We start from the raw sequence: 19492 nt of genomic DNA, 5'->3' as shown, positions 1-19492 counted from the left end.
TGTAATAGCAACAGAATATATGGTTTAAATGTCTTTTGTATTAGTTCAGTTGGTCTCTATGAATGGTCCTTAATTTTGCGGTTCACAGAAAATGCAACCCTGGCAAAATTTTCTTTAGATGCCCTTTAAAGCAGTGAAAGGTAAAAAAACCATAGTAACATTGAACTGTTTATGTTTACAACAATATTGATTCTGTAAAAGTGTAACAAATGTTGATGCAGTGCTGAGTTATTTCATGAAATGTATAACATGGAAACACAAATGTGCACTGATGTAGCAGGTAACCGTAGTAAATTACCTAAAACATTCAGCCTTGGGAAATAGCTATTAATCTTTGGAAATCATTACAAACAGACCTTAATAATATTTACATTTATATTGTGCTTTTCTCACAACTCAAAAGTCCTCTCCATCCAGGGCATGAACCCATGATCTCCTTACTATGAAGCAGCAGCGCTACTACTGCACCACCTGCATGTTACTTACTTACCATTACCTGATATGTACTCGACATGTTTTACTGGTGAGGAGACAGTACAACATAAATGAACACCCTCTCTTTCTTTCTCTTTTTTAAGGCTGCGGTTCAAAAAAACATTCCAATTTATAAAGCTTCTGTAAAAAAAGACCTTGATGTTCGCATTGACCAAGAAAACTTTTTGCCGGCAGAAATGTGAGTATTTAAATAACTGTTATCATATTAAAATTATGAAAAAAGAAATTTTATTATTTTCATGTACCAATTTTTAGGAAGGTGTGGCTTATAGAATTATGTAGACTATATAAATTTAGCTCAAAAAAATGTTACCCATTAGCTGAGAAAAGGGAAACAAACTCCAGAATTGTGCAAGTCTGTGAGGTTAAAGTAAAATTAGTGTACTGATTACTGACTGGTAATGAGGTGGCGATGTTCATTTGACCATATGTAGGAACCCTATGTTATAATTCTGGTTTACCTCTCTACTGTTTTTTTGTATTAATATATTTACTTTGTGTCATTAATATCTGTTGCTCTCTTAATAGCCAATAATGAATTTTGAACCTTTTTTATATATCTAGTGTTTAGTTTGTTGTGTTGGACATGGGGCGAGTACTGACAGATTTATTCAACCCTTAGATTTTTTTTTTTTTTGTTTACAGAATATGGTAGTTAAAACCTATATACATTAATCCCTCCTCCATCGCGGGGGTTGCGTACCAGAGCCACCCGCGAAATAAGAAAATCCGCGAAGTAGAAACCATATGTTTATATGGTTATTTTTATATTGTCATGCTTGAGTCACAGATTTGTGCAGAAACACAGGAGGTTGTAGAGAGACCGGAACGTTATGCAAACACTGCAAACAAACATTTGTCTCTTTTTCAAAAGTTTAAACTGTGCTCCATGACAAGACAGAGATGACAGTTCTCTCTCACAATTAAAAGAATGCAAACATATGTTCCTCTTCAAAGGAAATAGAGAGGAAAGCAAACAAATCAATAGGGCTGTTTGGCTTTTAAGTATGCGAAGCAGTGCGGCACAAAGTTGTTGAAGGCGGCGAGAGAGAGAGAGAGAGAGAAAGTTGGGTAGCTTCTCAGCCATCTGCCAATAGCGTCCCTTGTATGAAATCAACTGGGCAAACCAACTGAGGAAGCATGTACCAGAAATTAAAAGACCCATTGTCCGCAGAAATCCGCGAACCAGCAAAAAATCCGCGATATATATTTAAATATGCTTACATATAAAATCCACGATAGAGTGAAGCCGCGAAAGGCGAAGCGCAATATAGCGAGGGATCACTGTAATAGGCTGTTTTTGAAATAATAGGCTATGTGGTTTTATTAAATAAGTTATTTCTACTTGTGCTTAACTTCTTAATCATAACTTACAATGAGTTCCCTTTTTTTAAGAGTACATAATAACCAGTAATTAACAAAATACAGAATTTTTCACTACATATATTTTTAGTAAAAACCAAAGCTACTCCCTAATCACTGGGCTTATGTATTACTTTTAAATTAAGCACAAAATGATTTGTATTTTTTATTTTCAGAAATACTTAAGTACATTCTAAATGCAGAATTAGTCGCAGCAGATATTTTTTCATAACTCAATTACAGAAGCTTCTTCTGAATTCAGCAGTAGATCAGTTCCATTAGTGATAATTACACTTAACACTAGTGAAACTGCAATGCTTTTCCCTCCACAATCAACAATCAAGTCAGCAAAAAAAACCGAAAGAGTAATGTAAGGTGGTGTCAGCAGCTAGGTTGGCCATAGAATGGAGGCCAGCTTTGTCACCTGCACAAATTTAAAAAGTGAGCCCAAACCATTAGCAGCATGTGTGAAGCTGTCAAATCTTTGCCCTCTTGTTAAAACACTAAAGGTCTTTATGGCTGTGTGGTACAGTATGTCACCTTTTCACTTGTTTCTGTTGGGTCATTAAGAGCAACTCTGTTCCCATACTAGCTACACTTCAGTAGCTGAAATGTGCCAGCATCAACTAAGCCTCCAAACTGCTGTTTGTGTGTTTGTTTAGTGCGGGGTGTAGGGGGAAGGTTCCATCTAATCTGTCTGGACATGATGCAGACAATGGACATTTTAATGCCAGGTATAAATGGAATCCGGCCAACCAATATATGGGTACAATTGATATGTGAAGTAGACTTTAAAGGGAGTCTTTGACAAAACTAATAATCACTGTGCACCGTATTTAATATGTTTTCTAATATTGGTGAAGTTCATGGTTAAGTCTGACGCCCTTGCTGTTTATTTTGCTACTATTTTTTTCATTATTTTCAGTCATCTTGCCATGTCCTTGAAAGTTTACTCCTGTTGAGAACTGCTGCTTTAAAGGATTTCCATATAGCTTACATATTGCTACCTTTTCTCAGCTGCATTTGTAGTCCGTTTGCTCTGATTAGAAGACAGATTTTACCACGGAGCTAAAAGGCACCTTTAGCGAGGAGGCTCACACTTCCTTGCACAGTGGCCAGTCATTATACTATTGTTTAACTTGCTTTACCGTCATAAAAGAAAGTGAGAGAACGCATTATGCATGTGCGCAGCTTATATTTTATATGAAACATAAAACCGTCTAGCATTTGGAAAATTATATGCTGATCTTCTGATTTTGCATAATGAGCAAAAATCTGGCAGTTCTGATCCACTGCTAATAAGAAGTTTGCTTCACCAAAGTGGTTGTCATTTATGGCAACCAAATGCCGTGAAATGGTTGCCAATTGCCTGAACCTGTTTGCCAGTATCAACCTGTAACCATTAACGTTGTGCTTGTTTGCAATTTTATTGCTATCCTTATGTGCTATAGTCAGTAGTATAAGAGGACTGTGTGAAACTATGGTGAATACTTCTTAACATTAAATGCTTTTGTTTTAAGTGTAGCTAATTTATCTAAAGCATATTTTACATATAAATTCTCTATATGAAGTGTCATTAATATTTTGATAATGAATTGTCCCATTTTTTTCTCTGCATTTATCAGCATGAACAAATGGATTACAATTACATTTAAATGTCTTGTGCTTTTGCATATGCAATAAATTGTGACTCTGCAGTTTTAATTTCTGAAAAGGTCAAAGGCGTATTTTGCCATCCTCTGCTTAAGAATGAGGAACATAGTGCATTATATATGCTCCTGAATTTAAATCCAAACAAAGTATATGATTAACATCAAGCATTCACACCTCATAGATGTAGGTCACATATGACATATGGTCACATATAATATGTTTACACCAGGTGTTACACACTCAAATCAAATGTATGTTTTTATTGTATGATAGTAATAATAATAGAAACTCACTACTCAAAACGGGGAGAAATCGGGCTCGATCCCGCAACCTTTTGATTAGGAGGCAGCAGGTCTTACCTCTGCACCAGCCAAGCAGACATGTCAACTTTGTGTCGATTGATATTTGGGCTTAGTGTTTTAATCATTGACGGCAACATGTAAATTTAAATTATTTCTTTTTCTTTGGTTATATTCTTGAGTAAAAGCGCACTTCTTTTGTTATATCTTTTGTGAAAGTGTTTATTTGATATATGGACTTCACACGTTATACACTTCACATCAGCATTATGTTATTATTACTAGAACACATAACTAAAACAAACTTTTTTCATGTTAAACATTTCTTGCCTCGCATACTGTTCCTGACACCTCACACCTAGATAAACAGACTTGAGCTCTGAGAATTTTGTGTCTGACTTCAGCTGCGTTGGTGGGGGATGGGATTGCAGGCTGCTTGCTGCTTGTGCTGATTGACACATTTGCATAACAAAGACACAGATGAAGAGGTGCGAAGGAATTTAAGGTGGCCCGGTATTACAACTTTTTTCATAGGCTTCAGGGATTCTAGTTTTAAAGCTCATTCCTGAACAATACTCCAAGTCAAATTTAATATTCTAAAATGTGGAATGGGTTGAGAAAATTAAAACTGCCTCAAGGCCTGTATTAAGAGGAGCATTTCTGTGTATCTAAGCCAGATTCTAACACTTTAAAAAAAAATTCAGGCTTTGCTGTTTATTTAGTGGCATTAACCTGAAAGATTTATTTCCAAAGACTTGGAGACTCCGTCCCCTGCTCGCTTCGCTAACCAACCTCCAGGGGCGGGTGTTGTGTGCCGCTATCTTGCAGCTCAGTCGCTCGAAGGGCGTTGGGGAGCTCCTCTGTTAGAGAATGCAATTCTATTTATATTGTATATAGAAGAATATGCAGGACCTGGGAGGAAGGCAGTTTGGTCCTTAGTTATTACAGATAGTAAATCAGTTACTTGAGTATTTCACTATAACTGTCTATTTTAAATACTAATGAATAATAAAATATAGCAAAAAGTAAAAGTAGATGTAAAATGTAATAAAATGCAGTAAAAAGTAAATAATTATTTTATGAGTGAAGCAGCAATCCTTGGCTAGGCTGCTACATTTGTAAAAAAGTTACAGTGCTGAGTCTTCTACTATTTTTAATATATATAATTACAGTTAGGTCCATAAATATTTGGACAGAGACAGCTTTTTTCTAATTTTGGTTCTGTACATTACCACAATGAATTTTACATGAAACAGCTCAGATGCAGTTGAAGTGCAGACTTTCAGCTTTAATTCAGTGGGGTGAACAAAACGATTGCATAAAAATGTGAGGCAACTAAATCATTTTTTAACACAATCCCTTCATTTCAGGGGCTCAAAAGTAATTGGACACATTAAATAAGTGGAAATAAAATGTTCATTTCTAATACTTGGTTGAAAACCCTTTGCTGGCAATGACAGCCTGAAGTCTTGAACTCATGGACATCACCAGATGCTGGGTTTCCTCCTTTTTAATGCTCTGCCAGGCCTTTACTGCAGCGGCTTTCAGTTGCTGTTTGTTTGTGGGCCTTTCTGTCTGAAGTTTAGTCTTCAACAAGTGAAATGCATGCTCAATTGGGTTAAGATCAGGTGACTGACTTGGCCATTCAAGAATTTTCCACTTCTTTGCTTTAATAAACTCGTGGGTTGCTTTGGCTGTATGTTTTGGGTCATTGTCCATCTGTATCATAAAACGCCGCCCAATCAATTTGACTGCATTTAGCTGGATTTGAGCAGACAGTATGTCTCTGAACACCTCAGAATTCATTCGGCTGCTTCTGTCCTGTGTCACATCATCAATAAACACTAGTGTCCCAGTGCCACTGGCAGCCATGCACGCCCAAGCCATCACACTGCCTCTACCGTGTTTTACAGATGATGTGGTATGCTTTGGATAATGAGCTGTTCCACGTCTTCTCCATAGAGAGTTGTTTCATTTAAAATTCATTGTAGTAATGTACAGAACCAAAATTAGAAAAAAGTTGTCTCTGTCCAAATATTTACAGACCTAACTGTGTGTGTGTGTGTGTGTGTGTGTGTGTGTGTGTGTGTGTATATATATATATATATATATATATATATATATATAATAACCCCAAATCAGAAAAAGTTGGGACAGTGTGGAAAATGTGAATAAAAAAAGAAAAAAGCAACTTATAAATTCTCCTCAAATTTTATTTCATTGCAGACAGTATGAACACAAAATAATTCATGTTTTTTTTTTTTTTGTCAACATCATTTGATTTGTAAATAAATATCCATTCTTGCCATTCAGGCTTGCAACACATTTCAAAAAAAAGTTGGGATGGGGGCAATTAAGGGGTAGTAATGAGGTATAATAACTAAATAATGATGTGATTTGAAACTGGTGATGTTAACAGGTGATTGCAATCATGATTCGGTACAAAAGCAGCATCGAGGAAAGGCCTACTCCTTTAGGAGCAAAGATGGGCAGAGGATCGCCAGTTTGCCACCAAGTGCGGGCAAAAATCTTTGAAATGATGAAGAAAAACGTTTCTCAAAGACAGATAGGAAGAGATTTGGGCATTTCTCCCTCTACAGTGCATAACATAGTGAAAAGAATCAGGGAATCTGGAGAAATTACCGTGCGCAAAGGCCAAGGGCGCAAGCCTAAACTGAATGGCCGTGATCTCCGAGCCCTTAGACGGCACTGCATTAAAAACCGTCATTCATCAATAAATGATATAACTGCGTGGGCTCAGGACTACTTCAGGAAGTCACTCTCAAGCACTACAGTACGTAGTTACATTAGGAAATGCCAGCTAAAACTGTACTGTGCCAAACGGAAGCCCTACATAAATAGTGTCCAGAAGCGCCGTCAACTTCTCTGGGCTTGGAGGCATCTGGGATTGTCCATTGTGCAGTGGAAACGTGTATTGTGGTCAGACAAATCGGTTTTTCACATCTTTTTTGGAAGAAATGGACGCCGTGTGCTGTGGACCAAAGAGGAAAAGGACCATCCAGACTGTTACCAGATACAAGTCCAAAAGCCAGGGTCTGTCATGGTATGGGGTTGTGTCAGTGCCTTCGGCAAAGGTAACTTGCACTTCTGCGATGGCACCATCAATGCTGAGAAGTATATCTCAGTTTTGGAGGAACAAATGCTGCCTTCAAGACAACGTCTTTTCCAGGGACGCCCATGCTTATTTCAGCAAGACAATGCCAAACCACATACTGCGCTCATAACAAAGGCATGGCTGCGTAAGAAGAGGGTGCGGATGCTTGACTGGCCTGCCTGCAGCCCTGATTTGTCTCCTATAGAGAATGTTTGGCGCATTTTGAAACAAAAAATGCGTCAACGAAGACCCCGTACTGTTACGCACCTAAAACGTTGTTTGCAGGAAGAATGGGACAAACTAACACCTGCAACACTTAGTCACTTGATTTCTTCAATGCCTAAACGTCTTTTAAGTGTTGTTAAAAGACAGGGGAACTGTACAAAGTGGTAAATGCTGTACTGTCCCAACTTTTTTTGAAATGTGTTGCAAGCCTGAATGGCAAGAATGGATATTTATTTACAAATCAAATGATATTGACAAAAAAAACATGAATTATTTTGTGTTCATACTGTCTGCAATGAAATAAAATTTGAGGAGAATTTATAACTTGCTTTTTTCTTTTTTTTATTCACATTTTCCACACTGTCCCAACTTTTTCTGATTTGGGGTTGCAATATTAGGGGGCAAAGCCCCTGCTTGCTTTGCTTGCCCACCCCCTATCTCCCCCCAGGGGTGTGCTTTGCGCCAACCACTTTGCATTTCTGCTGCTCGCATTTGGGGGGGGGGGGGGGGGTTGGGTGATGGGGAGAACAATGGTTTCTGCTGAACGCACACTAAGGAGATGCGGACGGATTAGCTGCTGGCTTGCTGCTGCTGAGCCGCGTGTTCTGCTAGTCACGCTGCACGTCGATCATTTAAAAGCCTGTACAGCAGCTGTCCTTTTGTCTCGCGGGACATCAAAAATGTCTCCCGAGCAGATCACATCTCAACCCATTATACACAGTGGGGCAAAAAAGTATTTAGTCAGCCACCAATTGTGCAAGTTCTCCCACTTAAAAAGACGAGAGAGGCCTGTAATTTTCATCATAGGTATACCTCAACTGAGAAACAAAATGAGAAAAAAAAATCCAGAAAATCACATTGTCTGATTTTTGAAGAATTTATTTGCAAATTATGGTGGAAAAAAAGTATTTGGTCACCTACAAACAAGCAAGATTTCTGGCTCTCAACCACCACTCATTGGCCAGAGTCGGGAGGAGGAGGAGGACAAAGCTTGGAGGAGTGGTGGTGGAAGAGAAAGAAGAAAGTGTGTGGTGTTTATGGTAGTGCTGATTTTATACTTGGGTCTGTGTTGTGCCTTTGGGGATTACAGGGAAGATGTGCCCCACAGGTGAAGAAGTCTTTTTATTTTATACGTGCCTCCGGTGTGAATCTGTGTCGGGTCGGGCGCTTATATAGTGTCTTGTTACACTTACTTGCATTATAATATATATATTATATATAATATATATTATATATATTATATATATATAATATAGTAAGTTATTGCACATAGGAAGTAGAAATGTTAGATCTGAATACACAATGGAGGCTGAAAACTTGAAGGTACTTCTTATGAGAAGGACCTAGTAGTTATAGTGGACTTGTCGCTATCTAGACCCAGACAGTGTACAGAAGGCTAATATAGGATGTTAGGTTTATATATCTTGATATGAGCACATGTCAAGGAGGTTAAGCTTAAATTGTATATTATGAATTACTTGATCCTCAAACTTGCATTCTATAAATGTTGCTTTTTTGCATTTCTGTTCTCATATTATTTGGGATATTTTTTTCTTTCATATATTGGATGACTCTCTTTTTATTATATGCAGCTGTTTTTTGTTCATTTTCTTTTTTTAATGTTCCTTATCAGGTACAGTGGAACCTCTAGATACGAGTTTAATTCGTTCCAGCACTGAGCTTGTATAGCGAATTTCTCGTATCTAGAACAAACTTCCCCATTGAAAAAAATGGAAATCCAGTTAATCCGTTCCGCATCCCAAATATATTAACATAAAAATCAATTTTCCTAACAAATAACACTGATAAATTATATATACTGTAGTCTACCTTTAATAAATAACACTGGTAAATAATATAACTGATTATTAAAAGAATCAAAACAGGTGTCCAAAGTGCAGTAGAGCATTCAATAAATCTTTAAATAAATAATCCTTAAAACAGTTGTGAAGTGGAGGTTTAAAATACACAAGAATAACAATCCTTTAACACGAGGTTAAAACGTCAAAAGGATGCAGTCTTTAAAAAACAGATGACAATCCCCGGTGCTTCTTCTCTGTTAGCGTCTCACCTGCGGGTTCTGCAACAGGCGAGACACTCTTAATGCAGCTGACCTTCTCTACACCGTCCTGCTTCAGCTGTTTGGCTCGCCTGTTCAGCTACACGCGAGCCTGCACTCGCTCGCTCGCTCTCCCGCACTGCCTGCGCGCGCGCTAGCTCTCTCTCTCTCTCTCTCTCTCTCTCTCTTTTCTTTTACTTCTTCTCCCCCTTAACCGGCTCGCGCTTCTCTATATATGCGGGGAGGACATGGCAGCTGCAGCCCATCAGCCACAGGAACAATCATGGATGTGGCAGTTTCCCACCTGTGCACTTAAGTGAGAAACGCAGACACCGCAGATCGCGGCTCGCAACTGCTACCACGCCCCCTCGCTAAGCCGCGAGCTATACCCACAGCCTGGCTCGTGGCTCGTTACGCGAGCCAATGCTCGCATTTAGATCTGAATTTTTCGCTCATACTTTCCTCGTATTTTGAATTTCTCGTATACAGAGGTGATCGTATCTCGAGGTTCCACTGTATTACCTTTTTTTTTTTTTTCTCCCCTGTCGCAATCTAAAATTCAACATTTTCTTGAATAGATAATTTGCTATTCTGCTTTGCCATTATAACAGACTGTGTTTAAGTTGTCACTGAGAGTGTCACAGGGTGGTATGGAGAGAGACTGTATGTAGTAGGAGTGATGATTGGGTGAGCGGTGTGTTGGGGAGTTGTCAAGGCTGAATAACGCGGACATGACACAATTTTTAATATAACAGAGAAAATATTTTAAAATCAAATTTTTGAAAAGTTTACAAATGAAGATCTCTCTTTTAAAATTTTTTTTGTGTTTTTTTTAGTATATTATTAAAATAGGTTTCCAATTTCCATTTTTCCAGCTCTGGTGGAGTGGAGATCTATAATGCAGATCAGAAAATTAAAGTATCCAACACTTTGGAGAGCAGATTGGATCTATTGGCCCAACAGGTATGAGACCACAAAGTGTCTGACGTGTATGTTAAGACTGGAGTTTTTTTTTTTTTTTTTTTTAAACTTGTGAAGAACTATTCTTCTATTTGAAAATTAAATTAAACTCTTGCAGTAAATAGATTTCCACCAGTCCTGCACTTAACTATTTATAGGTGTGTAAATTCAGATACAAAAACTAAAGAAAATGTGATTGCACTGAAGAGTGAAACTTTATTTTGCATAATAAGTGTTTTCACATATACAGTGCATCCGGAAAGTATTTCCAGCGCATCACTTTTTCCACATTTTGTTATGTTACAGCCTTATTCCAAAATGGATTAAATTCATTTTTTCCCTCAGAATTCTACACACAACACCCCATAATGACAATGTGAAAAAGGTTTACTTGAGATTTTTACAAATTTATTAAAAATAAAAAAATTGAGAAAGCACATGTACATAAGTATTCACAGCCTTTGCCATGAAGCTCAAAATTGAGCTCAGGTGCATCCTGTTTCCCCTGATCATCCTTGAGATGTTTCTGCAGCTTAATTGGAGTCCACCTGTGGTAAATTCAGTTGATTGGACATGATTTGGAAAGGCACACACCTGTCTATATAAGGTCCCACAGTTGACAGTTCATGTCAGAGTACAAACCAAGCATGAAGTCAAAGGAATTGTCTGTAGACCTCCAAGACAGGATTGTCTCGAGGCACAAATCTGGGGAAGGTTACAGAAAAATTTCTGCTGCTTTGAAGGTCCCAATGAGCACAGTGGCCTCCATCATCCGTAAGTGGAAGAAGTTCAAAACCACCAGGACTCTTCCTAGAGCTGGCCAGCCATCTAAACTGAGCGATCGGGGGAGAAGGGCCTTAGTCAGGGAGGTGACCAAGAGCCTGATGGTCACTCTGTCAGAGCTCCAGAGGTCCTCTGTGGAGAGAGGAGAACCTTCCAGAAGGACAACCATCTCTGCAGCAATCCACCAATCAGGCCTGTATGGTAGAGTGGCCAGATGGAAGCCACTCCTTAGTAAAAGGCACATGGCAGCCCGCCTGGAGTTTGCCAAAAGGCACCTGAAGGACTCTCGGACCATGAGAAAGAAAATTCTGTGGCCTGATGAGACCAAGATTGAACTCTTTGGTGTGAATGCCAGGCGTCACGTTTGGAGGAAACCAGGCACCGCTTATCACCAGGCCAATACCATCCCTACAGTGAAGCATGGTGGTGGCAGCATCATGCTGTGGGGATGTTTTTCAGCGGCAGGGACTGGGAAACTAGTCAGGATAAAGGGAAAGATGACTGCAGCAATGTACAGAGACGTCCTGGATGAAAACCTGTTCCAGAGCACTCTTGACCTCAGACTGGGGCGACGGTTCATCTTTCAGCAGGACAACGACCCTAAGCACACAACCAAGATATCAAAGGAATGGCTTCAGGACAACTCTGTGAATGTCCTTGAGTAGCCCAGCCAGAGCCCAGACTTGAATCAGGTTGAACATCTCTGGAGAGATCTTAAAATGGCTGTGCACCGACGCTTCCCATCCAACCTGATGGAGCTTGAGAGGTGCTGCAAAGAGGAATGGGCAAAACTGGCCAAGGATAGGTGTGCCAAGCTTGTGGATGGCTGTGCACCGACGCTTCCCATCCAACTTGATGGAGCTTGAGAGGTGCTGCAAAGAGGAATGGGCAAAACTGGCCAAAGATAGGTGTGCCAAGCTTGTGGCATCATATTCAAAAAGACTTGAGGCTGTAATTGCTGCCAAAGGTGCATCGACAAAGTATTGAGCAAAGGCTGTGAATACTTACAGTATGTACCTCTGATTTCTCAGTTTTTTTTATTTTTAATAAATTTGCAAAAACCAAGTAAACTTTTTTCACGTTGTCATTATGGGGTGTTGTGTGTAGAATTCTGAGGAAAAAAATGAATTTAATCCATTTTGGAATAAGGCTGTAACATAACAATGTGGAAAAAATGATGTGCTGTGAATACTTTCCGGATGCACTGTATTTCAAAAAAATTTCTCTCCTACAGTGGAAATCCTTTCAAATTAAATTTTAGTGTAAAATTTTCCCTTCACTGTTTACATTTTCCTGGTTCCAAATTTGCTTTTGTTGAAATTAAGTGCAATTACATGTAGTTTTGCCTTTGTGCATTACATTGGCAAATACAGTAAAACTTTGCATTATTTTATGATTATGTCTTGCAAATTATCAACACAGCTTTCTCCTCATGTTGGTACCTTAGCCTTCTATTTACTACTTATCATTTTTATAAATATTTGTGTATAACTGTTACTTTAATTTCCCCTGTTTATATATTTGAATTCTAGTCACCCATGACCATAATCTTCTCTTCTAAAGTTGTCTACCAAATAACTGCATTTCTTGCTGAACTGAAAATGTGCACCACAGAACGTTCATATATATTGTGCATCTTATAAATAACACACTCTTTTAATATTACTGGAATATTAAGAAAATGGTCTGCCTTTCCACAGGAGAAAAACATGTGCAAGATTTATTGAGTCAGAAATTGAAGAATTTTGTTTGGAATTTAACAATAATACTGCCAAACTTGACATTTAGTATTGCTTTGGAATTCTAGTATGAATGAAATGTTACCAGCATTACAGAGGGAAAAGGGCACATTTTTGCATTTAAAGTTAAGTTACACACAACAGGGAAGTGCATTAGAACAACTGTTGAACATGTTTATTATGCTTATTGCTGTTTCCAATTTTGTTACTGTCCTCTGTAAAACAAATGGAAACAGAGTAGAAATTACTTATTTTATATATTCACTTGACAGTAAATCCTTTTAATGTATTGAATTAGGTTGAGTTTACTATGGTGATTTTTAAATTCTCTGTTTAATTACACAAGCAGGTCACAGACCTATTTATGTTATTGTTTGATTTGCTTAAGATTGCTTCTCCTTTATCTCTGACAACTTAAGTTAGACTGTTGCTACCTTTTTCATGAGGATTTTTTAGGATTAATGAAAGACCTTGATCTTTAAAATTGATTGATTTCACAAGATACTGACATTTACTCATGATGATGAGCTGGTAATTTGTTTGATACATTTCTTGGATAGCCTGCATATTTGAAAGGGACTTTAAAGCTCTTCGTGGCATAATAGAAAATGTGAAGATTTGCTCTTTCATTGTTTTAAGAGTGATAGATTTACAGAAAACAGGCTGATATTCTGGGTTTCGTTATTTCTATTTAGGATTACCAATATCTGATTATATAACTTGCCATGTGTTTGGCCTAAATTGGTGTTGAGATTTTAATTCTCATTATCTATTTATAAAATGCTAAAATCTTTTCTGCATACTGCACATATAAAATACAGAGAATGTGAATGTGTTACAGTATGTCAGTGGTACAAGGGCAAACCTCTTTAGTATTTCCTCATTAAGGTGTACCCTTTTATTTAAAGTACCACCTGATGAGGTTCAATGTAAGTAAATCATCATACATTGATGTCATTTTTAAAAGGGCAAACCTCTTTAGTATTTCCTCATTAAGGTGTACCCTTTTATTTAAAGTACCACCTGATGAGGTTCAATGTAAGTAAATCATCATACATTGATGTAATTTTTAAAATATTTCTCTTATTGTATTTATGCAATGTATGTGTACTGTATTATCAAGATTTGTTTGGTCAGTTTTGTGACATTGACCATATTCTGAGGACTCGGCTCTTAATTGACTCTATGTGCAAGTAATTCCTACAAGGGATTTTCACCTTTGGGTGAAGCACCCAATTTCATTGTACATTTAATGGTTGGTTTTGTTTATGGTTCTGGTTTCATTTCCACAGGAGCAACATGTAATTGTCAACTACTGGGTGGCTGCCCAAGTCCAAGGTGTCTGATGTTTGAAATGGGTTTAAATAGACTGCCGTACATAACACTACTGAAAGATGCTTAGTAATTAAATATACATATAAACTGTATTGCACATGTAGTTTATGATTAAATCTTTCTGGCACTGGAATTGCTATAGCTATGTAAATCCAACTTAGGCATAACTCCACATAAAGATAAATTAGCACAGTCACAACTTTAGCTTTTAGATAGCTTTTTTGTATAATTAAGTAATTGAGTTGAAATACATTTTCTAATGTAAAGACAGCAAAATTTTAAGTTTATTTCTTTGATAAACCCCAACCTTACACCCAGTAGTAAAGAAAGACGGTGATTTTTGAATTGCTGTATTCACATGATTTTGAATATTAATAATCATCATAACTGTATCTCTCTTCCTTTCTACAGATGGGCATTTAGATTAATTTAGTGTGCCACAGTTTATATGACAGAAAATGACCTATAGTATAACTATTATCACATTTCTAAGTATAGCTAAACCATTTTATTAATGTAATTGTGGCAAAGATTTTAAAAAATTGCACAATAATTTTAGTTTGTTTTCTAATATATGAAAGCAAACTTTTTAGGATCAACTTACATGTTGGTTAAATCCGAGTCTAGCCTTTTCCAAAGAACAACAAAGGTAGGAACTTTCAGTTTATAATAAAAGTCTTTTGTTTAAGACTTTGTATATATCTTAAATGTGTTGCATAAAAACCTCTATATAACGTTAGCTTCCATAAAGTTGGATATTTTGCCTTGTGGATTTTTTCTGTTTGTGGTTGTCTTCTTTACTTTGGGGATGGACAAGAATGTTTCATTGTTTTAGTTGGAAACAAAGACTCCAGTCAGGTCAGGTTGGAGAGCATGCACTGGTTGCTACAACCACCACATGATGAAACAGCTTGTGGTCCTGGTTAACAACCCCCCCAGGCAGACCTGATAGGTCCCACCCTCCGGAAATAACCATCTATCTGCAGCAGGCAGGTTTTACGTGGATGTATCCTTGGCCTGTTCCAGCCACTGGGATCCTCAACAGTGAGGATCCTGCAAGGCGGATCACCCTGGGAAAATCGCGCCACATGGTGGTGGTGCCGTAACTGACACTCCCTTACAATGCAGGTAATGTGCCCTATTCGGGACTCCATGAACAACTGCTCATTCGACACAAAGTCAAACCAGCAGTACCCAAGTATTTTCCAAAGAGAAACAGTACCAAAGGAGTCCAGTCTTCATCTCCAGTCACTGGATAGCATCCATGTCTCACAACCATATAGCAAAACAGGAAGCACCAAGATAGTAAAGACTTGGACCTTTGTCCTTTTGCAAAGATATCAGGAGTGCCACACACCCCTTTCCAGCGACCTCCTCACCAGAGACATGAATGTTGCTGTCAAGGTAAGTAAACCTCTAGACAGGTTGTCACTCTCTCCACAGACACACACTGTTGATGGCTCTGCCCAAGAGGTCATTAGAGGCCTGGATCTTAGTTTTTATCCAGGATACTCGCAAGCCTAGACACTCAGACTCCTCGCTCAGTCTCTTCAGAACCCTGATCAAACCCTCCATTGACTTTGCGAACATCACAGCATCGTCGCCAAAGTCAAGATCAATGGATTTCTCTTCACCAACAGATGCCCCACAACAGCTGGACCCTATGACCTGGCCAACCCCCAGTCCTTGCAAGCATTGAACAGAGTAGAAGCAAGAACACACTCCTGATGAACCCCAGAATCAACTGGGGAAAAACGCAGAGGTTTTGCCTCCACTCTGCACAGCACTCACAGTACCATTGTACAGGCCAACCATGATATCCAGCAACTTTGACGGGATCACACAACGTCTCCGGATGTTCCCCAGGGAAGAGTCAAACACTTTACAAAAATAAACAAAGGCTGCAAAGAAACTCTGCCGATATTCGCGTCTACGTTCTATGAGAACCCACTGTGCCAGAATGCAGTCGGTGGTAGACTTCTTAGGCGTAAAACCAGGCTGCTCCAGTCGTCGGTTGGTGAACAAATGATCACGGATCCTATTAAGGGTTACCCTAGCAGGGACCTTACCAGCACCGAGAGCAGTGTTATCCTCCTGTAGTTGCAACAATCCAGGCAGTCCCTTTCCCTTTCTAGATTGGGATAACAAGTCCCGTTTTCCATACAGTTGGAATGATGCCCGTTTACGAAGTGGAAGCAAAGATTGTGCAATCTTTGAGATTAAGTGGTTCACAGACTCGAGTGCTGTGAATATATCTTCAGATTTGCATACAAATTCAGTTGTAAATAGATGAAGAAAGCAGCTTTTTGGGACCATTTTTAGGAATGTATTAATAACTATGGTAATCTGCTACACTACCTACCCGAACTGAATTGAGTTTATAAAGTTATAAAAAATATATGTAATTGTTAATGGTTGACCAATTTGTGGTGTCTAAATTCTATTCCTGCACTTAAGTATCCTTGGGGTGAAATGCATTTTAGCTTATCACTGCCCTCTCTTTTCCAACTGCCTCCTCTCCACCTCACGGCACTCCTTTTCATGCACACATTCTCCTCTTTTGTTCCACTGTCCTGCGACCTTCTCAGCCTGTTGGTTTCATCATTATACTGTGTTTCCAATTTGTTGTTTTCATATAAATTTTAAATTGGCTTTTAACATTGTGTATCACATTATTTCAGATAAAATGAAACCAAAAAAACAAGCAAATATATATATTTTTTTCTTTCAATTGAATTCTGACTTCATATAATAATAATATTACACAACAATCCAGCTAATACAGGTGGTATTTATTTGAATTGTCTCACAAGAAGCCACCATTTAGAGATGTTCATGTGAATTTTCTCACTGGGATACTTGTATTTCCCATATGTCCCATAGCATATGAACACGGTGGTTGGCCCTTCTCTGTTCTTGATACTTGTCTTCCTCTCAGTCAAAGATCCGCTGCCCTGTTCGCATCATTATTCTCCAGTCAGCCTTGTTTATTGATCCACTTTCACTGCCCACTTTTTCTTATACATTTCATCACTACAGTGGTTTAGCTAAATTCAATATTGTTCAGTTACCATTATGGAATTAATTTTTTGACATGTATTAAACAAACCCCATTTGCAAACTTGTTTATTAATTTGGAGAAGGCTTATGATAAAGTGCCAAATCAGGAGGTCTGGAGGTGCATTGGAGAGAAAGGACTACCAGAGAAGTATGTGAGGATTGTCCAGGATATGTATGAGGGAATGAGGATTCTGTTTAAAAGCAGTGTTAGAGTAACGGACAAGATCCCAGTTAGAGTAGGTCTGCACCAAGGATCTTTGATCTGATTACTAGTGTGAGTCATGGGATTAAAGACCAGTCCCCTGGTGCATGCTTTTTGCTGATGACATTTTATTGTGTAGCACCAGAAATGAGAAAGTGGAGAGGTAGTTGGACTAATGGAGAAGGGCTTTGGAAAATCGGGGACTGAGGATATATATTCTGTCTTCTTCCTATTTGAGGCTTAATGATGATCAGGATTCTGAAGTTGCCCTGCAGGGAGAGCTATTAAGAAAGAGTAGATCAATTTAAATATCTAGGATCAGTGGTAGCACAAAATGGAAAATTAGATACATAAATAACAATAGAATGCAGTGCGGATGGAACAGTTGGAAGAAGGTATCAGGAGTATTGTGTGATTGAAAAATTAAGATGTATGTTAACGATTTTAAGATAGCGATAAATCCAGCAATGATGATGGGAACTGAGACCTGGGCAGTAAAGGCAGAGTAGGAGAAGCTAGACATGTCAGAAATAAGAGTATTCAGTGGGAGACAGATCTAAGAAAGTACAGTAAGGTACTTAAGGTAGCATGTGCTGATGAGAGACGATGAATATGTGGGCAAAAGAGTGATGGGAATGGAAGTACAGGGGAAGAGAAAGCAAGGGAGGGCAGAGGGGAGGTGGATTGATGTGATAAAAGAAGATATAGAGAAAAAGTGTTTGACCAGGATGGAGGTACAGGACCTGTATGGAGAAGGCTGATCGAGCATATCAGCCCCAAAGAGGGAAAATATCAAGAGGAAGAATAGTTTTGTTCGGACCAATTGCTCTTCCTTACATTGGAGTTTCTGAAAATCTTAGCCCTAAATTACTCCAGGGATTTGAGGCATATTGCTAATGTTCAATAAGGTTGTTGATCTGTGGTGTTTGAATCTTTTTATTATACCATACAAAATGGGAAACTCTATAAATGAGAGATTGTGAATTGTATTACTGTGCCACCTAATGGAAGGGCACATTGTCAAATTAAAAAATTCATGTCCTTCAATTAGTACTCTTAATTTTTAAGAATCTCATAGTTTTTACAAAAAGTTATTATTAATATTATATTTCTTCTGTTTATTTTACAGATGATGCCTGAAATCAGAGTAGCTCTTTTTGGTGCAAACCAGAATAGAAAGTTCATGGATTAATACATCCCACAACTGTTTGTTTGTAACAGAACAAGGAAGAAGTGTTTCATTAAAATGGTGATCATATAAAATATTTAAAAACTTAATTGTGTGTTTGTATTGTACAGTTTTGTTATCTTGTCAAATAGCAGGGAAGTTTAAAGTTTGACCATACTGTAATTTGCTTCCTACCATATCCTGAGAAAGTGGCTATTTGTGTATTACAATGATTAAAGAAGTTGTTGTTAATTTTTTTTTTTTTTTTTTTGCCGAAATTATGTTTTTACTCCATATAACTGTGTGTGCAGCATCTTCTATGATGTTGCAGTTTTGTTACTAAACAGTATAGTGCTGCAGCAGATCATATGGAAATCTGTACTGTATATACATATTTGTGAAAATGCACCGCATATTCTTGAATATGATTTACAATGTCTTCTTTTTGACAGTAAGGCATAAACCAGTAACCTAACTTACCAACTGCAGTTCAAGTCTTATAGTATTTATTTTGAAGTGTAACTGGGCCACCTATTTATGCTGTACATTTTATTAGCATTAAAAAGGGGAAGGTAAAATATTTGGACCCTAATAAGAGGAAAAAGCAAAAGATTAACTTTTTTCAAGGATTAATGGTCTGTTCATCTCAAGAAAAACATCTGTCAAATGTATTGTATATGTGGTTTTAAATAAATACATGTTCTGTCACCGCAGTATTGTCTTTAACTATGTTTTGTTCTGTAGCCTTTTGAAATGTATTAAAAAAATCCTTCAGATGTAAAATATTGTTCAATATCATTAGAAAATAATCGATAACCAAAAAAAGTGAAGCTGTGAGAATTAGAAAAACAAGAAAGTTAAATCCCTGTCTGTAAGCAGTGGTCTTTCACAGGCTTTTAAAATCCATGGTTGCATCTTTCTGAGAGTTTCCAATTTATTTTTTTAAATAATCGCTGATTAACTAGAACTATTATCAAAATATTTGTTTTATTTCTAAGAATCAGACCAATAGACTATTTTGTGCTTCACCGTATACT

General features: G+C 37.9%; 1 protein-coding gene across 1 annotated transcript in view; it reads left to right on the top strand.

Annotated features, from left to right (window-relative positions):
* Window positions 1-19164, top strand: part of atp6v1e1b (ATPase H+ transporting V1 subunit E1b) — a 46344-nt gene extending 27180 nt beyond the window's left edge. The window contains exons 7-9 of the mRNA XM_028807818.2: window positions 579-673; window positions 10084-10171; window positions 18417-19164. Coding sequence (XP_028663651.1) covers window positions 579-673; window positions 10084-10171; window positions 18417-18479 — 246 coding nt within the window. The 3' untranslated portion in view covers window positions 18480-19164. The remainder of the gene's footprint in view (window positions 1-578; window positions 674-10083; window positions 10172-18416) is intronic.
* The last annotated feature ends 328 nt before the right edge of the window (window positions 19165-19492 follow it).

This window comes from Erpetoichthys calabaricus, chromosome 1, assembly GCF_900747795.2.
Source record: "Erpetoichthys calabaricus chromosome 1, fErpCal1.3, whole genome shotgun sequence".
Lineage (NCBI taxonomy): Eukaryota > Metazoa > Chordata > Cladistia > Polypteriformes > Polypteridae > Erpetoichthys > Erpetoichthys calabaricus.
The sequence above is the reverse complement of the archived record's forward strand: the minus strand, read 5'-3'. Positions and strand labels throughout refer to the sequence as shown.